The sequence below is a fragment of the Siphateles boraxobius genome, unplaced genomic scaffold (assembly GCF_051911475.1).
Source record: "Siphateles boraxobius isolate OS27281-9 unplaced genomic scaffold, OSU_SipBor_1 22, whole genome shotgun sequence".
NCBI lineage: Eukaryota > Metazoa > Chordata > Actinopteri > Cypriniformes > Leuciscidae > Siphateles > Siphateles boraxobius.
In genome coordinates this window covers 34771981-34791047 of record NW_027508833.1, presented here as the reverse complement: position 1 = coordinate 34791047, position 19067 = coordinate 34771981, and the positions used below count along the sequence as shown (strand labels likewise).

The 19067-nt window shown below is 36.4% G+C and overlaps 2 protein-coding genes across 11 annotated transcripts in view; one reads left to right on the top strand and one right to left on the bottom strand.

The window, feature by feature from the left end:
• Positions 1-13247, top strand: part of evla (Enah/Vasp-like a) — a 37629-nt gene extending 24382 nt beyond the window's left edge. For 3 of the 10 annotated variants that reach the window (XM_077239857.1, XM_077239855.1, XM_077239859.1), the window contains 11 exons: positions 3692-3749; positions 4446-4513; positions 5582-6364; positions 8064-8308; positions 8435-8547; positions 8644-8680; positions 8822-8864; positions 10001-10061; positions 10609-10669; positions 10766-10823; positions 10913-13247. In XM_077239857.1, coding sequence (XP_077095972.1) covers positions 3692-3749; positions 4446-4513; positions 5582-6364; positions 8064-8308; positions 8435-8547; positions 8644-8680; positions 8822-8864; positions 10001-10061; positions 10609-10669; positions 10766-10823; positions 10913-10950 — 1565 coding nt within the window. In that variant the 3' untranslated portion in view covers positions 10951-13247. Of the gene's footprint in view, positions 1-3691; positions 3750-4445; positions 4514-5581; positions 6365-8060; positions 8309-8434; positions 8548-8643; positions 8681-8821; positions 8865-10000; positions 10062-10608; positions 10670-10765; positions 10824-10912 lie in introns of all 10 variants that reach the window. The other 7 variants (XM_077239856.1, XM_077239854.1, XM_077239858.1 and 4 more) reach the window with 3 other exon arrangements.
• On the bottom strand, positions 12381-18165 carry degs2 (delta(4)-desaturase, sphingolipid 2). The gene is made up of 3 exons (XM_077239864.1): positions 17949-18165; positions 14033-14775; positions 12381-13199 (listed from the first exon to the last, which is right to left on the bottom strand). Exons 1-3 carry the CDS (start codon positions 18028-18030, stop codon positions 13056-13058), a joined length of 969 nt encoding a protein of 322 aa, XP_077095979.1. The 5' UTR covers positions 18031-18165; the 3' UTR covers positions 12381-13055.
• Between the last annotated feature and the right edge of the window lie 902 nt (positions 18166-19067).

Here is a 19067-nt window from a genome sequence, read left to right as displayed (position 1 = left end):
TATATCACAATAAAATCCAGAGCTCCACATTCGACTCTCGAGAGGCACTTAAAACTAAGAATCCATTAACTTTATTCAGCATCAGTCGCACCAACCATTTTAATACACTCAAACTGCAGCCATTTATCAGCATGTTGCTATTGCAAGGGATTCAATCAAGTTTATGAAATAAATCACAGTGTATTACGCTGCCACGACCTGCAGCAGAGATGGATATGTGATCAGGAGTAATATCTTGGCTTTATACGCTGTCTGGTTACACACTGCACAATTTAATTGATATCAAGCATTATGGTTGAATCTAGAGCACAGCATTATATTTTGTTAGAGAATTGTCCATAAAAAGATATTTCATCTACTTCTTGTGCCAAACTCCTAGTGGAAAGATACTTGCATTTGTTTCTCCACTGGTGAAGTGAGACAATGCGGCATTACCCAAAAAGGTCAAAAGGATTTGGATTAATGATTTATGGTCTGAGAACTGACATTTCATAATTCTGTATGTACATGAGTTCTGTTTAATCTGTTGAATTTCCTGTTATCCTGGCTGTCTCTACCCTATCATAAAAATACCAAGCTCTCATAGTAACGATGGAGTCTTATTCAGTAAGGCTCTGTCAGTGAAATTATATTGTATATCTGTTTTATTCAGAGTAAGCTTGATCCTCAGATTTTTATGCTGTTGGTCCATATTTATGTAGATCCAATATTGACTAATTTGTTGTATGATCAAGTTGACTAACTTGAGATTTATGTAATGTTTGTTTTCAATAGTTATATAGTGTCTGTTATGATGTTCATCAGTGATTTAGGGACAGATGAAATGGGACCATCTGCTGCTAGCAGGACCTCAGGTGGATTGCGTGTTGCGACACTGTGTAAAATGCTGCTTTCACGTGACATATGAATATATTCCCATTACTGTTGCTTGAGGGACTTGATATTCAGTTCTGCTGCTGCATTTATTCAGAATTATTTCTTTTTTTTGGCCAATGACAAGCTGTTTTCCCTCTTGGAATCAGCATGAGCACATACTTTAATATAGGTATTCCTTTTTCTAAATAAGCATAGTTTTATTACACAGAGAATTATGACAGGGATATTTTTTTGTACTCTCATTAAAATATGGATCTTGGTTTATTATTTTTGGAAGTCATTAAGAGTGTTTTAGGATATGGCGCTGCATAATGGCATTACATTCATTCATTGAAACTTTAGCTCCCATAATCACCTTTAAGACACGGATCATTTAAACATTAAATGTGGAAGCAGAATCCCACCTGTCATCTGCAGCTTGTTTAGATCCAGACTGATCCTGTTGACAACTGCTAATGCCAAGGTCTTCGAAACAGTCTCATTTATCATGCTTATTTACTCAATCTGTGATAACTGTTCAAAGAAACGCCAAATGTTACTCCCTTACTTATTAATCAAGCAGAACTATGTTTAGTATTTATTATATGTTTTTAATTTTGAGTTGCTGTTTATGATCATCTGCAGTGCAGCCTGAGATTTCCTGTTTAAATGCTGTGGTTCTTTCATTAGGTGTAATATAGAAAACATATACGTACCACGACAGTGATCAGTGTTTTCTGTGTTACTTCAAGACATCCGGTTGTGCTTTTTATTGCTTTTTATTGTTCGTTCAGTCCCAGTCAGGAGATGGTGTACTTTTGTATTAACAGTGAAATGTGGTTGAAATATTGTCAGTTGTTTCAATGTTGAAGTAATGCGGATATGGCAATGAGACCATGTTAAATGGTGACATGATGCTAAATGGTTATAAAAAGATTAACAAAATATTTAGAAATCAATTTTAAATTTTGAAGATCTGTACTAAAAGTAAGCCGTTCAAACAATTTTGCGATATTGACGTTGATTCCGTTTGCAAAAATGAAGCAAAATTCAAAAGTGATTTTATCTTGATCCATGATACTGATTATTGGGAGAATAAACGTTGAAATGCTGACTGGGGTATTTGTGCCGTTTAAAATTTTTATTTTAGGGATTAAACAATATAATTTATAGTCTATTAATATTTGCTGACAAGAATTTGAGAAGGTAATGTTAATACACTACATTATTGTGGCAGATGAAGTCACTGAATAGACAAAATTACAAAAAGTGGTTTTAAGGCCGGTTCAAGCCAAGAATAATACCTGTAAAGTAGTGCTGTCAAATCAATTAATCTCGATGAATCACATGCAACATAAAAGTTTAAAAGTGTGTGTGTGTTAATTTATATATATATAAATATATATAACTTTTATGTTCGACCCAATTAATCACGAGTAATCAATTTGACAGCACTATCTTATAGTTATTATTCTTGGCTTGAACTGGACTTAAAGCCACTTTTTGCATTTTTGTCTATTCTTATGTCATCTACCACTTTAAAGGCTCAAGCTCTTTAAAGCCAGTTGGATTCTGATTGACTGTCAATGTTTTTATCATTCATCATCTGGAAAAAATCGTTGTGATTCCAACAATATCATTCCTCCGTGTTGGTTTTGTTGTAGCTGTGCTATGGGCTCCACTATTCTATTAGTATTAATATGATTATTAGAACTAACTCCAAAGTTTTTATAGTTATAGTTATCGTCCTTGGCATGAACAGGCCTTTAGAAGATTTTATTACATTTTAATAAATACATTTTTTGAATTGCTACTCTCTATACAAACGCACATGAATGTAAATGTCCAATGCACCGTTTTTCAGCGTTTTTATTTTTTACGTTTTGAGAACCCTGCATACTCTAGCTGTGTGAGCAGCTCATTAATTTGCCACCTTAAATTTCACGGTAGATAAAGATAAACTTAATTAAGTTTGATGGCGCCTAGCAACCAAAGATTATCAACCACATTAGATATGCCCACGCTAAGGGCCTTTCTCTGAACAGAAGGGCCTTCCTTCCTCCCTTGAGCTTCCATGCGCCATACTGAGATCCTGAATGTCATATGACGTAAATAGTCATCGTCTCAGTAACCTGAGAGCCATGTTTACCATTATTAGCAGAGCTCAACAAGTTCAACAGAACAATTATGGTGGCTTCAGAATGACGGCTAAGTCTACCAGTGATGAGGTGTTGGGTATGAGGAGTAATTATGACATGACATTATTGTTTAGTTGTTTGGGCATAATTTGGTGTGGTCTCACGATGGATTTATTGGACTGTAGTAGTTTGATTAGTTATCACTTAGATGTCTTAGTTTAGGAATGAGAAAAAAATATGCCTATATCTTTTGATGTTGTTGTAAAAGGCCATGTTTCCAATCAAACTCATTCAGTTGTCAAGTAGTAGTAGCTAGTCAAATTAGGCAGATGAACACGAACCGGTTTTTGTGACATACCCTGATTTGTGAAAACCATAAAAATAAAAGAAAGCATGTCTCATACTGTATTAAATATAGAGTCAACTGCTGCATGATTTGAACTGATCAAAAAGTATTGTTTTGTCGTTTATAAAGTATACTATATACCAATAATGCAAGGCAGGTTAGATGACATAAACCAGCTGCCCAATGTAAAATCTGCCCTGAAACAAAACCAGTTGAAAACTACTGTACTGTACTAATCAAGTCAGCCATTTGGTGTCAGAATATATTAATGCAATCAGACACATTTTACAGTTCCTGAGAGACAGTTAAATAAAATATCTATATGAGGCAAAATTATTTTCTTTTTCTTCAGGTCCAGCAGCTCATCGTCAGAATGGACCGGTGACTGATGATGCCGAGGCTCAGAGGAGGTGCGGGCCGTAACTAATGATGACATTTACTCTTTCTGAGACATCTGTCACATGTTAATCGAGCTTTTAATAACTGGACACTGTCCTGAATTACACATTATCCTCCATTAAAGTAGTGTGTAATGTTTTTCTGGTTTCCTTGAAATGTGTAAACACTTATCAAATTATGCCTGTTTGTTTGAGCATCTGGACCATCCTGCCTGACACAGTGACAGTGGCTTAACCAATAGCATGAGTTTGGGGCAGAACTGTCTGTTTGCCCGACCAATTGCAGATGAGGAGGGTTTGGGAAACCAATACAAAAATTTCATTTTATTTAGTGCCGCTAGAGACAATGAAATTACACACTTCACTTTTAACATTAAAGGTCAGAGTTTGTTCAGTGTATTACTGTTTCAGAAATTACTCATCAATACATTGGTTTTGCATTCAGTGTTCTTCACATATTGCTGTCACGAAGATTGAGAACAATTCTGAACTGCTGTCATGACATGAAGTTTAGACTGGGCCCTCTAGTGGTCAGATGCAAAGCTGAAATCTATTTAAAACTCGCTGAGCTCAACAGGACAAAGTGTGAATACACACAATTTTTTGCTTTCTAGTGAGCATGTCTTTGTGTCAATAAGCAGTTAATTCAGTGGATTGAGAGTGTTTAGATTTCACTTTATTTTTAAGTGAGTTAACATTTGTTTCTAGGCAAATAATGGACCAGCATCAGATGCAGATGGAAAGGGAAAGGGAACGACGGACATCGGGTTCTGCAGGTAGGCTAAAAATGCAACATCTCTGTGGAATATGATACTAGACAACATGCTATGCAAATAAAACACACCTTCACACGCACACACACATAAAACCACCACAAATTAAACCCTGCAGGTTTTAGTGTCTGCTTGGACAAGTGTTAACACTGAGGAATATCAAATTCCCTGGCCGGAGAACAGATCCCTGTTCCAAACAGCACACACTGCCCATCCTCTATCATACACACATGCTCTCTTTCTGTTTCAGCACTTTCTTAAGCCTTAATCAGTTCAACCAAAACAGTCATCTTTCATAATGCCATTAACACCATTCTGTTTTGGTGAATCTCATGAAACATGTCAAGAAAATTAAGCCTGTTGTTGGACAATTAAGATTTGTGCATTATTTCATGATAATTAATCCCTGTTGTCAGTACTATTCTACAGATAGCATTGTCATTTATATAATTCAAAATAATAACAAAAGTATACTTAAATTTAAATTTTTTAATTCATATCATGGTAGTAGTTGTTTAATTTAGTATTTGATTTATATTTACATTAATAAGTTACTTAGTATTATTTATTAAGTTATTAAAATTGTCAAATAATGTGTCTTTATATATATGCTCAGTTAAAAAAAATAGTAATAGTACTTTAACATTTATCAATTTGAATACTTTTTGTTTCACAGTAATATGAATCTATTGAGAATCACCTTTGAGAAGAACTAATATTATTTTCTCAAAAGTAAAAATCTCAAAAGTAAGACATAGATTTAGCATTATTGTAATGAGAATTTGGGAAGGGGTGTTTAATTGTTTACAATTAGTTAGTTACAATGAAACAGAATCTTGGTCATAAAATATGCTTAATTTTGATATTTCTCCCCCAAAAAAATTCTGAAATCTGACCGAGATGTTTTTGTGAGATTCATAGAACGTGCTTTAAAAATCATATATTTTGCTCACATTTCATATTTTTCAGTTCCTTTATACACTTTGATGCTTGATTTTTGTCACTCTCATATTTTCTCTCTTTTCGTTTGTCATTTGTGTTGAACCGTTTGTCTCTTTCTCCGTTTCTTAGTCTCCACCCTTCAGTTTAAAGTGTCAGCATCTGCCTCTCAGTCCGAAACCGCTCTGCATGACCACAGACTGTATCGGGCTAACACTCTCCCCCCTTCCTATGCTCACCTTAACCCCATGCCACCTTCCTCCCACGCCTCCTCTTCCTCCAAGGAACGGGAGAACGGCTACCGCACGGTGGACTCCCCTAAGAAAAAAACAGCCCAGCAGCTTTCCCAGCTATCCACCTCTCTGGCTTCTGCTTTCTCCCCCGTACAGCCAGGTGTCACCCCTCCACCTCGAAACGTCAAGCAAATCCCTCTTTCTCCTCCAACGGCCCACCTGGACCCCAAACACGCCACTTGGTCCTCCACCCACATGTACGTCCCCTTACCCACTGCATCGCCCTCCGTTGTAATGGCAGGACCAGTCAAACAACCTGCCCTGCCTGTTGCCCTCCCCCTGCCACCCCTAAACAACGGCCCAACCTGTGGCCCCAAAGCTCCCGCTAACTCTTCCCACTTTGTGCCCATAACACACCACCAGCAGTCATCCAATGGCAAGGCAGAGGAATGCTACCCATACCAAACCCCTCCTACACAGGTGACCTCCGGAACACCACTGAACCCACACTATCCCATACAAGAACTGTCCTGCCCCCTGCCCCCTCTCATTGGCCAGTCCACCCAAGGCCCCGCCCTCTACCCACAGCAGCTATACCAGGCCACAGCCCCATTCGACACCACACCCACCTCTCACAAGACGTCTCCTTCGCCTGTTTATCAGAACGCCACAGCGTCCAGCAGTAAGTATTTCAGACACCCATCAGTTGCCCCCTCCGTAATTATTTGCCCATCCCCAAAAGACTTCACACACCTGTCCAGTGGAATTGGGCTGATGACATGCTGATCTCAAAAGCTGTCCAATGAGAACAGTACAGTCTTTGTACTGAAACCATATGCAAATACCGGCCCGTCAGCATTGTCAATGAGGCTGTTTACTTTTGTATGTGTTATACGACAAAAATCACAGCGGGTCATTTGAACAAACGGCAGCTGCCTCACCTTCATTGTTTTGAATAGAGGAAGGAGAGTTTTAAGATTTTAAAGTAAACATTCATATACATCACGGTGATGGTCATCTGTGTTTACTCAAAGGTGATTTATTTGTATTTGGTAAAGCCATGCGTCACACTTTAAACTAACATTATGTTCCTTTTTCCCCCCGTTTTTTTTCAGAGAGCTTTTGCTCTTTGCAGATCATGAATGTGAAATGTGTCGATTTTTTTATGTTAAAATTCTTGGTAACAATGTGGATATGGTAAAATGGTAAATGGTAAATGGACTGCATTTATATAGCGCTTTCACAGACCGAATGGCCACCAAAGCGCTTTACATATTTGCCTCACATTCACCCATTCATACACACATTCATACACCGATATGGCCTCCTGACCCAGGGCCAGTGTTAGAGGGTATTGGGCCACTTGAAAAGACCAGTCATTTATTCTTTCTTTTGCTCCACTGAATGTTCATTGTTGTACATCCACTTTGTACATTGAAATGCTTAGTTTTCTCTGATGTATTATTATTCAAATTCTGCTGATTTTTCACCAGGGTATATTATCTAGCTGGCTGAATGAGGTTTTGTCAAATTTGCAAAAATGATTTTAATTGATTAATTGAAAACTACACACCAATCAGAATTTGTATTGTATGCCATTGTTTTTCAGCAGTGTGTTTAAGAATTTGCTTATGAAATTTGTTTCGTATAGTAACGATATTCACAACCATGCAAAAGGTGGGGGTCGGTAAGGTTTTTTTTAAAGACTTTGCTTTTAAAAGAAGTGTCTTATGGTTACTGAGGCTGCATTTATTGGATCAAAAACACTGTTACATAAAGTAATATTGTGAAATATTACAATTTTAATATATTTTAAAATGTAATTTATTCCTCTGATGCAAAGCTACATTTTCAGACTTCAGTGTCACATGATCCTTCAGAAATGATGCTAAAGAAATATTTCTTATTATTATCAATGTTGAAAACAGTTGTGCTGGTTAGTATTTCTGTGGAAACTGATGCCTCCCTTTTGAACAGTAGTGTATGTTTAAGAAACAAATAATTTAATGAGAAATGATTGTAGCTAAAAATAAAAATGTGTCATTGTTTTGGAAGTACTGGCCTGAGTAATATTGAAAGTCCATATGAAGGTATATTTCCCCGAAAACTGTAAACACTGTGGTGCTATCAAAAAATGTACAGTGTTTGTCGGAGTGACCCAGCTAATGGTGTGAGTTTGGGTCGGGGCTATCTGTTTTTCTGACCAATAACAAATGAGGACAACCAGAAACCTGTTTGAAAATGCTAGTGATGCATAATGTAAACATTTCACCTTTAAGTCAACACAAATGTTCACCATTGCTGTCTATTTTATTGCAATGAATATGCAATTAAGCACTCAGTCTAGAATACAACAGTGATTCTTACCTTTCTTCCAGCAGGTCCTCCCGTCCCACCAGGTCATCCCTCCATGGTCTTATCCACTCCTCCCATTCACCCCCCTACCTCAGCATCCATGGCGGGTCCACCGGCCCCTCCGCCCCCTCCTGGGCCTCCACCACCCGGGCCGCCCCCACCCGCCACAGGACCCCCTCCTAGCCCACCTCCACTGCCGGCTGGTGGAGCTCCTGCTCCGGCAGGCCTGGCTGCAGCTATAGCTGGTGCCAAGCTGCGTAAAGTTCAGCGGGTGCGTGGCAAATATCTTTCCCAAACTCTCCCAGACCTCAACATGTTTCACATATTTCTTTTTTTATGCAATAAGTGTGATAAAGGTATCTTGGTGCCTGATTATTCCATGCTTTATCTTCTGTAGCCGGAGGACAACAGTTGCAAGAATGATGCCAATCGCTCCAGTGGGGGCAGTGGAGGCAGTGGAGGAGGTGGAGAGGGTCTCATGCAGGAGATGAATGCTCTTTTAGCACGAAGGTCAGACCACATCCATTTCCTTACTCTTTTTCGTAACTAATGATCCATGACTTGGGGTTATGCAAACTTTGATTGTTAAATATGCTCATTCTGTAGGAGAAAGGCCTCCGAGAAACCAGAAGAAAGTCAAAATGTATGATTTTTGTACTCTATTCATTTAAACACACACTGATTGTATAATTCCTAATGTTTGATTATATTATATTATTATTATTATTATTATTATTCTGTGATTATTCTTACATCACATCAGTATGATATATCTTTCGTGCAGGAGGAGTCTAATGGATCACCTTCCTCCCGTGGACAAAATTCAGGTGGTGTTTCTTTTACTAACAATTTTTTAATTTTTTTTTAAAATTTATTTAGTAATTTAGTTCAAAGGTTTGTGGTCAGTAAGATTTTTTTCTTGTTTTTAAAAGACATCTTATGCCACCAATGCTGCTTTTTTTGTAATCAAAGATACAATAAAAACAGTAATATTTTGAAATATTACAATTTAAAATAACTTTTCTAATTTAACTCCTTCCCCGCAAGCGTTTTTTATCAAAAATGTCATGGCCCCCAGAATATTTTGTTGTATGAATATATCTCACCATGCAATATGTCAAAAGAAAGAACAGACCCTCTGCTTTTAAAATTGTTTTTATTCTAGCTTCATGCATTACTTTTTTATCAACACTTGAATATGGGTGTTTCATTAAAAAATCAACATTTTGAGCAAAAAGCAGTTTTGATTTATATACTGTTAAATGTTGGTGATCGCATTGTTTACATATGATATTGTTTGTTTCTGCTGCTTCTTTGCCTGCATTTTGATCAGAAGATTGTAGATGTCATAGCGCATATAGCAGTGAAAACACGGAAAGCCGGATATTTTTCCATCAATGGCGGGGAAGCATTGTCTCACAAATTACGAAAATTTCCGTCAATGGCGTGGAAAGAGTTAATATATTTCATAGAGTAAATTATTCCTATGATGGCAAAGCTGAGTTTTCAGCATCATTACTTCAGTGCCACATGACTCTTCAGAAATCATGGCAATATGCTGATGTGGTCCTCAAGAAATTGTTTATCAATATCAAGTTTTAAAACAGGGTACTGCATCATACTTTGTGAAAACCTTTTTTATTTATTTTTTTATTTAAAAAGTTTAAAATACCAGTATTTATTTGAAATGGAAATCTGTTGTAACAGTGCAAAAGTCTATACTGTCACTTTTGACAGTATAGACTTGCAAAACTTTTATAGACTTTTATAGAGTTTGCTGAATAAAAGTATTCATTTCTTTCAAAATCTTACTTGCCCACATTTATTTGTAAAGAGAAAATTGTAAAGACACTTTTTTAACATTTAAATATATTAATTTAATGAAAAATGTTTTATGGTGAATTATGAGGCGTATTGAGGTTTGGTGAGCAGAAAAATCATCTATTATTTAAATACTTCTTAGATCCTGTGAAGAAGCCATGGGAACGGGCAAACTCTGCAGACAAGTCTTCAGCTGCGACAAGGTATGTTTGAACAGGTTTATGGTGCAGTAAACATTACATATTTCAGCATGAGTTCTTTGTCTCCTGACTTGTAATGTTTCTTGTTATTTTACAACATTCGGTTCCTTTTAAAATTTACATTTATGGAGGCGTTCCAGAACGGATTGCACCAGAGCAGGGAAACTAATGATTTTGTCAAGCTTAGGGTTTGCATACGTGAGTAAATGCCTCGGTTGTATACAAATGGTCATGTTAAGGAAGTAAAGAACAGGGCAACATGAGCTTGCAATGACTTAAATGCAAATACTGATTCTGGTTGCTTTCTGACAACTGAAAATGTAGGTTTTATGTTTTGTAAGCTTGTATTGAGTGTTTGTGTAAACACACATAAAATGTCCTCTTTGAACTCTGAAAATTAACCCTTTATAAAAACTGAGATTACATCAGAAAGCCATGTTAATATTTAATACATCTAGATTTTTTTTTTTTACAGCAAACATGACTTGCAGGTAAATTTTCATTCAATCATTCAAATTGTATTTAAATATTTATGATGTATATTTTACAGGGCAAAACCAATCGGAAGCACCAGTGATGCTGAGTCATTTGACTTTGACAGAATGAAACAGGTTAGTTCAGACTATCATTCAAAATGTATTATTATTGTGCAAAAAATGAGGACGGACTGGTCTGCTAACTATTATAAAATATGTTGTGTTCAAAAGGAGATCTTAGAGGAAGTTGTGCGGGAATTGCAGAAAGTAAAAGAAGAAATCATTGATGGTAGGTTTTGGGGAGCCAGTCATTTAAAATAAATGTATACATATCTTTTTAGTTTTTCAGAATATTTACATTTTTCCTCTTTCTTTTAGCCATTAGAAGGGAACTGCTGAGAATTGGCTCCACATAGTCTTATGAAATGTCAATGACCACGACTGATAACGACTGAAGGTTCGGGGAAGTACAGGAACGCGCACTTGAAAACGTTCTCGCAGCATGTCTGCAATGGTACGGAAAATTCATTTGCAGAAATGTTGTGCAGAAACAAGGAATTACTGAGAAGGACAAGGGAAAGCTGAGGAACAGAAGGAATTGGAGTGAGTGAGTGAGTGTGTGTATGGATGAGCGAATGAACGAGCAGATGGAAATATAGACCTTCACACTGAATTTTCTATTTCCTCCAGTATGAACGTTGAGACAGTCCACTGTGCAGCTTGCTGCTCTCGCTCTTTCAAGTCTTAAAGTCAACACGTTGCAAATTAATGAAGATATTTTTTTGTTTTCTAAGTTTATATTGTTTCATCAATCATTGTTATTATTGTTAAGAATTGTATTATATTAAATGAGAGAGATACAAAGTTGCACGACAGTTATTGTCAACCTTTTATATTTTATATTACTGCTCTTAATCATTGGGTTTTAATAAGTACAAACTGCACACATTTGTGCTAGCAAACTTTCAGAAAACTACTATAGTTAAAACAGTCTGAGACATTTTGGTTGTTGTTGTTTTTTTACAAATGCTGGGACCTCAATTATAAAACGTGTGTGCTCACAAATTTGATCTATACTAAAATCCACGCTAGCGCTCACATTTATAAAAAAAATAGTCTTTGGCGTGGAAAAATGCTTTGCGCCACAGTACTGTAGGTATTTGGAAATCTAAGCAAATCTTGCCACTCTCCATTCTCAAGTTAAGGATTTGGATTGGTTGACTGGTGCTTTTTTATAGGTTAATGACATTATTTAGTGGGCGTTTACAAGGCGGAGATCTGAAACCATTCAGCTGCTCACAATTTCAAGATCATTTTGCGATTTATAGATTTCACATCTGGAAGCGAGGCGTAGGCGTACGTCTCTCTTAATCACACGAACGCACATTTGAGAAATGATCGTAAGATCAAATGTAGGATGGTTCTACGCAACATTTTATAAACGAGGCCCCAGAAGTTCACTATTTTTTTTTTGTTTTAGATTAATTTAGAGATATAAGTTTAAATATCGACACTCTTTCAATGATCTCAAGAGATGGACATGGAAAAATATACGTGTGTATATATATATATAAACAACAATGTGAGATGAATTATTGAAAGAATTGGGTGAATTGTTTGATCGTACAATGTATCCTGGTTTAATTAGGTTGATCCTGATTTTAAAAGTTGATGTTGATATTTCACAAAAATTACAATTAAATTATTCACATGGTGAGAGTGAGAGATTGATGGAATTAAAAGAACTTTAAAAGCTTTTCCCCCTTTTAAAGTCTTGTCCCGTGCTTCTATTAAAAAAATGTCTTGCATTTTCATTGAACATTCAACAACCACCTTGCAAAGTCTGTCAGATTCATATGCAAGAGAAATTTATTGAACAGTGTTCTGAACAAATATATAATATATGTATCACAGTGGTTCTCAGAGTTAAACTGTCACAGTGCAAACGACAGAATTTATGAAGCTATATTATTTAAAGACTTAAGTTACACAACACAATGATATATTTGGTTTTCAAAAAGGCCTCACTGATGAAAAAGCATTTGAAGTCTGCTTAAAGATTTCATCTCAGCACTTCTTTCCTCAGGTACATCTTAACTGGCATCTCTGTAGTTGGTAAGAGTAGAGTGACTATTGGCAATGAGACACAAACAACTGCATTCATTTTGTTCATGTATACCATAAGAACAATATTAGATCTAAAACAAAGTTTCACATCTTTGGTATATGAATGCATCAAAATGTTTTGAGACGGTCAACCGGGTTTGATACTCCTAATCATTTAACATGGTCCCAGGTGCAGGGAATGTGAAGTTATAGTTTGGATATTGTTCAGATGGATCTACGTATATGATGAAATGCTGTGACAGAATGAAGACGTTTGCCGGTTGTGTAAAAAGGTTTGTTCCTTTTAAACTAATAGCCTGGCAAGTGCCAATTATCTTTCATTTGCAGATTTGTGTACAACTTTTTATAAATACATTGTAGTACGTTTGGTTAGATCAGTAGTCTAATACCAAATTTATTCTTTTGTGCCAAGTTTGTATTGTCTCTTGATTCTGGCGTAGGGGCCGATGGTGTCTTCGAACACAAAGTCCCAGAGCACTCGCATCCAGGAAGTGTGTTGAGGAAGAGAGTCATAGTACTCTGCTGCAATCCTCTTGACCTGTAAAATGAGAAAGATCCATAAATAAATCAAATATTACTTACAAAATTTCTGTTTATGTTTTGAATGACATGCATAATTTGAACCAAGAAATATGAATGAAGAATAATGCAGCTATGTAGTTCTATCATACTTAATGGTTTAAACATTAACAGACACAATATAACGCATAAGCTATCGGTTTACAGACATGCCTTTGGGTTCTTTTTCACTGAAAGTGTGTCTGTAAGCTATGAGCGCATTTAAATTGTCTCATGGACATTCATGAAGCTTGAAAAAGAGTTCAGGAAATATTTGTCTCTTTCTAGTTAGTCTCACGACACCAATTGTCACATTCTTCCTCTTAATCAGTAACAGTGACAAAATCAATACAAAGCATTACATAACCATGACATTTCCACTTGAGCACTACCTGAAAAGTAAACTTACTTAGAATTATAAATCTGGTCTCCTTTTGGTAATGGTAACGTATTGTCATAGTGGACCACATCTATGAACTATGAATCTCTTGTATGAGTGACAAAAACCAAGGCAGCAACTGTAAACTGCCATGTTTTCCGTTTCATTGTATAAGTCAGTGTTGGATGTTGAATTGTTAATGCTCATTTCTTATCTTTTTATATTTAGATCACCTTTGTCATCACCTAACCTTCATCTTTAAAACACTAAATTAATATTCATTGAGCATTCATGAATGATTGAGTTAATATTCGTTTTCATAGTGTACATAATAATGTTGTGATGCCTTAATTCACTTGTAGTGTGTAAAAGCGACTTATTTTATTTTAATATTGTGCATCCCTAAAAACAATGGAATACAGCCAAACTCGTACCTCAGGTAATTTGCTGCCAGGAATGCTGGGAAAGTCATGGTGCTCCATATGGTATCCCACATTGAAGGTTATTAAGTTGAGAGGGCCGTAATAAGAGTAGGTTTCATGACCTTTCGTAAACATGTAGTGCTCAGCGATGAAATGTCCAGAGATGGGATGCAGGCCCATGCACAGTATAGAGCCAGCAATTAGATAGACTATAGGCTTGAGTCCCCAAAAATAGTAGATGATAATGTCTACAACAAACTGCACGACTGCATTCAGCATCTCCAACCTGGTCACGGGCTTGGGGTTCACGATCAATGGACGGAGCGCGTAAAACAAAGGCTGGAGAAAGAGCCAGAGCACCTTCCTGGCTGGGGTGCAGAAGAACCAGCCCTCAAGGTCAGTCGGAATATCCACGTCCAAGCCATCTCCTCCCAGATAACGGTGGTGGTCGATGTGGTACTTCTTGAAGGATGCCGAGTAAGGCAAGCCAATGGGGAGATTGGCGAACATGGCAAACCAGCGGTTCCAGCGAGCCTTTTTAGTGCCAAAGGCCACGTTGTGTGAAATGTCATGGATGGCTAGGGTCAGAGAGTGGTTGATGCAGCCACCGAATGCATACGCCCAAAACAACACCCACTTCCAAGAGAGCTCGTGGACCATGTAACATGCCAGCAGCTGGGTGAGCACCATCCCTAACACAACCCACTTCAGCTGGGGGTCATGACCCATCAAAGACTTGATTTCAGGATACTTTGCTGTAGAGAGAGTACAATGTCAAGAATATGAAATAATTAGTTTGAATAGAAAAAAATCTATTTTTGATCATTATTTTTTTATTTATATACATACAAGCACGCACACACACACACACACATATATATACATATATAACCATATGTATGTGTGTGTGTATGTGTGTATATATATAAATATATATATATTAAGACTTCAAATGCAAAGCCTCTAAGTCCGTCTAACGTTTTTCTTTAATATTAACATTTTTATCAAGCTCCTATGTATAGGTTTCTACCCAAGTACCGACATTTCTGATGGGTTGAGGCTGGAATTTAGTGAGTTTGAAGTGAAAGTATTTGATGAACGTATACCATGTGCGGAGAGCATTCACTCAATACTATTATCTCATTTTTGACATAGGTGGCTTTTAGAGGCTTTTGCATTGGAGTTATATATAGCCTATATATATATATACATACATATACACACACATACAAATTTTACACATGCACATAAAATAATTTAAAAAAAATACAACTTGGAGGGAAGTTGTTTTATAATGCGAGCAGAAAGAGACCCCTAATATGAGAGACAAAACTACCAGTGCCTCTTTGATCTGAGTGGGGGAAAAATCTAAAAATCACAAGCAACAACCTTTTCCTTTTTAGTTCCTATATTGACAGCTTTATTTAAAAAAAACTAAAACTTCTAAAGATATAAACTGTTGCTTGAGCTCATGAAATGTGTTTCTTGTTACAGGGATTATTATAGATCATTATTGAAGTCTTATTCATGTTCAAGGATGTGTTGTACTTCCATTAAAGAAAGATTGTACTTGAAATTAACCCTTCACAACCTCATTTAATGAACACTCAAAATAATTATGCTTGCATCACACTTCAAGTGGATTATTTTTAACTAAGATGTTGAAATAACATCTTAATTTTAACAAACATCTTAAATAAAAGTAGATGTTACTTATACTTAGCTTTGCAAAAATTATGATGACTTGACTAGTTGCTAGTGGTACCCTGTTAAACATGTTAAAGCACTATGTTGCTTAGTCAACCATAACTAATTCTCCCCACATGGGAGACGCTCCCCTAACATTGTGCTTTTTTAATCAGTGGATTTGTTTGTCTGCTAATGTTCTGTTTATCAGGATCTCTTTAAAGCAGTTCCACAATATCCATGTCAAAGTGACCACTTTCACCAATAACATGCGACCTGCATGCAAATCTGCCATAACACTTTTTTCATGCAATTTGCATAATATCTGATTAAAAACGGTCCATATTGCTAGGTTTTCTACTTATTTATGCTTGTGAATGGTAACATATTAATCATATTTTGTTTTTTCATCTAGGCTAATACTGCCACAATCCGTGAAAATGGGCCCCTCAGTCATCATCAAAAATGGTTTCGGTTCCATATGATAAATTGTTTTGCTTCTACATTTTACATATGTCAAACAAATGGCGCTCACAAAACAAGCACCTGTGGCTGGACACATGCCGTTTTTCCCTAACCTTGTACTCTGAACAAGATCCCACCTGTCATGGCTAATTGTCACGCACTGTAAACACACAAACAGGTTCAGCTTGTCATATTTAAATTAAGCCTATGTAATACAACCTGCATCCAGTGTTTCTCAACACTGGACAAGTTCATCCGTGTAATAAGTAGCCAAATGCCATAAAGTGTGTAAATAAAAGTACCACAAACTCAACTGCCATATGCTCAAAAAAAATCCAAGGTGATCTTTTGGCATAAAAAATGACTATATGGTCTTTTAGCAAAACAAGAATAATTTAAAAAGTGATTTGGATTGAACTGACAGCTTGTCAGACAAAGTCTTTAGGGAACTTTCCTCAGCGAGCGATCTCACTGATTGTTCTTAGCTTTCGCGTGTGTCAAAATGCCATAAAGTTGACAGCTAAGTTTGTCTTGTTACTTAAATATATTGTATAAAATAATTGATATTTACTGTATACAACATTATAAATAATTATATATATTTTATATGCATTTCCTGTTACTCCAAATATATCAAATATTTATATAAGTTTGTAGTATCAGTCATCATCCCTTCTGAAATAGTCTAAAGATGATAGAAGAATACACTTAATATTTAAAAAGCTTGGTATAAAATTACCCGCGCGACTTCAAAATATCATGTCAATATCAAGTCGTGTTTTGGGGGGGATATTGATGGAGAATTGCAGTAAAGGGGAAGTTCTTACAGTTCAATTAGGTCTGTCAAAAGTGCACCAACTTTTTAACATATTTCTGTGCAAAAAAAGAAGAAAAAAAGGGAGAGAAAAAATTCACTCTAGCCTTCTATCTTGTCATTTTTGTGTTGAAATCTCCAAGCTGTTCATAAATGTGTTTTATAGGGGAACTGAGCTTGTGTCATATCTTCACTGTTATGGTCATAAGACTAATGTTGTTACCAAGCAAGACCCATTGATATTGTGCCAATAATGCCTTGAATCAGTTTACTCAAATTACAATCCCCTAAAGCCATTGTCTGGTAGATGTGATCCATGAAAAACACATCTGTTTCACCTGTCTACTACACCTGTGCGTAGCCTAACCACATTAAACTAAAGATGTGGCAAAGTGCGCTTGATCTCAATTAGCCTACAAGTATGAGTTGAGTTTATATTTTGCATACATAACATACGACGACAGACAGAGTATAGAAAAGAAAAGATTAGAAAAGAAAAGAAAATAATGATTTTACGCTCCTTCTTTACAATTCTGTAAGTACACTCACACCCACGCTCGCTCACTCTTCCGGGGATGTTATCAGTAGGCTATAGGCTCATGTTTTTATATTGGTTACTACATGGAATATACTTTTTAGAATTTTAAATTAGAAGATAGGCTAAGCATCAGAATTAAAATGTCATCTTAATTGTCCAAATTCCTCTATAATCAGTGATTTGAGTTATGCCATGCCACTCATGATGAGATAAAGTGCTTCATGGTAGACATTTGAACTATATAGCCTATATCTTTGCCAACTCAAGATACAACAGGTCAACAAGATTTAACACGATGCCAAATGGTTACGTTGATATTTCAACTCAATTCAATTCAATCGGCTATCCAAAATCATGACTTCTCCAGCATGTTAGCGAATTCAGCTGACGTACAGGTGTATTCCAGTCATTTGATTTACACTTACCTAAAATTTCTTTTCTTCTCCATGTGTGCGGTTGCTCATTATAAACCCATTCAAAGTCCCAACGTCCAACTGCTTTCCCCATTTTCACACTTGTGTGCCTTTGGTGTAATGAGCTCAGGTGATTCCTCGCTTACCAGACTTGTTTCGCACACGCCCTCTTAGATAAGAGTAGCGTAGTAGAAGGTGTGCCTGAGAGAGTTTATGCCAACGGTAACTAACTTCAACCGAAACCCTACGTAACGAGATCAAGTTGGTCACAGAGCAGCCCCATGTAGTAGGCTACAGATTGCCTCGTCCCAATAAGAAATTCAGGCCTACATTTAGCCACAGATGCAAAACCGTTGTCTGTGAAATGTTTGGCAATGTGATTCAAAATGTAGGCCTATGAGCGACAATATACGTATTGTATAGTTAAGTTTTTTTCTTTTTTTTCTACTTCTTCATAATATATACTTAAGCAGATGTCAGTGTCCTGTATTTCTGGTCTAGACAGGTTTACGTCACCTTACCGCGAGGGGGCGTTTTTTTATTGTATTTTATTATTCCTTCAAATAGCCTAAGGAGCATTTAACAACCTCTAGGAACCTAGGAATCGACGTTTGTCCACTGTAGTGAATGTTATATTTGAGTGAACACCCTACACGTCACAGTCTGAATCTCATGTAAAGGGCACATTCGGGGGTTTTCAGAGATTCCAAATGTTTAGAGATTCTCACCTCTCTGTGGTCTTTAAAAATGACTGACATTAATTTAGTGATCAAATTTGGCACTCCTATGGAAATATGATAGGAGTAATAATTGGCAACCAATTTGAAAATTTGTCAGATTTAAAAGATAATCACAAAATATTAGCCTATTATTGCACCTTTTTTTATTAGATATGCTGCCCCAACACATTAATATACAGATTAGATACTGTGTATTGCATGGGACTACCCATTCAGAATCAGAGTGAGCTTTATTCGCCAAGTGTGAGCAAACACAAAAGAAATGCTGTGTTTTTTCAGGAGTACATGCATATGTACATAGCCTATGACACGAATAGAAAGAACATTTAAATACGACTAAGAAAGACATTAATAATAATTATAATATAATATTATAATGGCAATTTTAAAA

Excerpts from the sequence above, each read along its gene's own strand:
- degs2 (XM_077239864.1), bottom strand. The coding sequence starts at position 18,030 with ATGGGGAAAGCAGTTGGACGTTGGGACTTTGAATGGGTTTATAATGAG. Across the intron at positions 14,776-17,948 it reads GAGAAGAAAAGAAATTTTAG|CAAAGTATCCTGAAATCAAG; the intron begins GTAAGTGTAAAT and ends CTCTCTCTACAG. Across the intron at positions 13,200-14,032 it reads CTGGCAGCAAATTACCTGAG|GTCAAGAGGATTGCAGCAGA; the intron begins GTACGAGTTTGG and ends CTCATTTTACAG.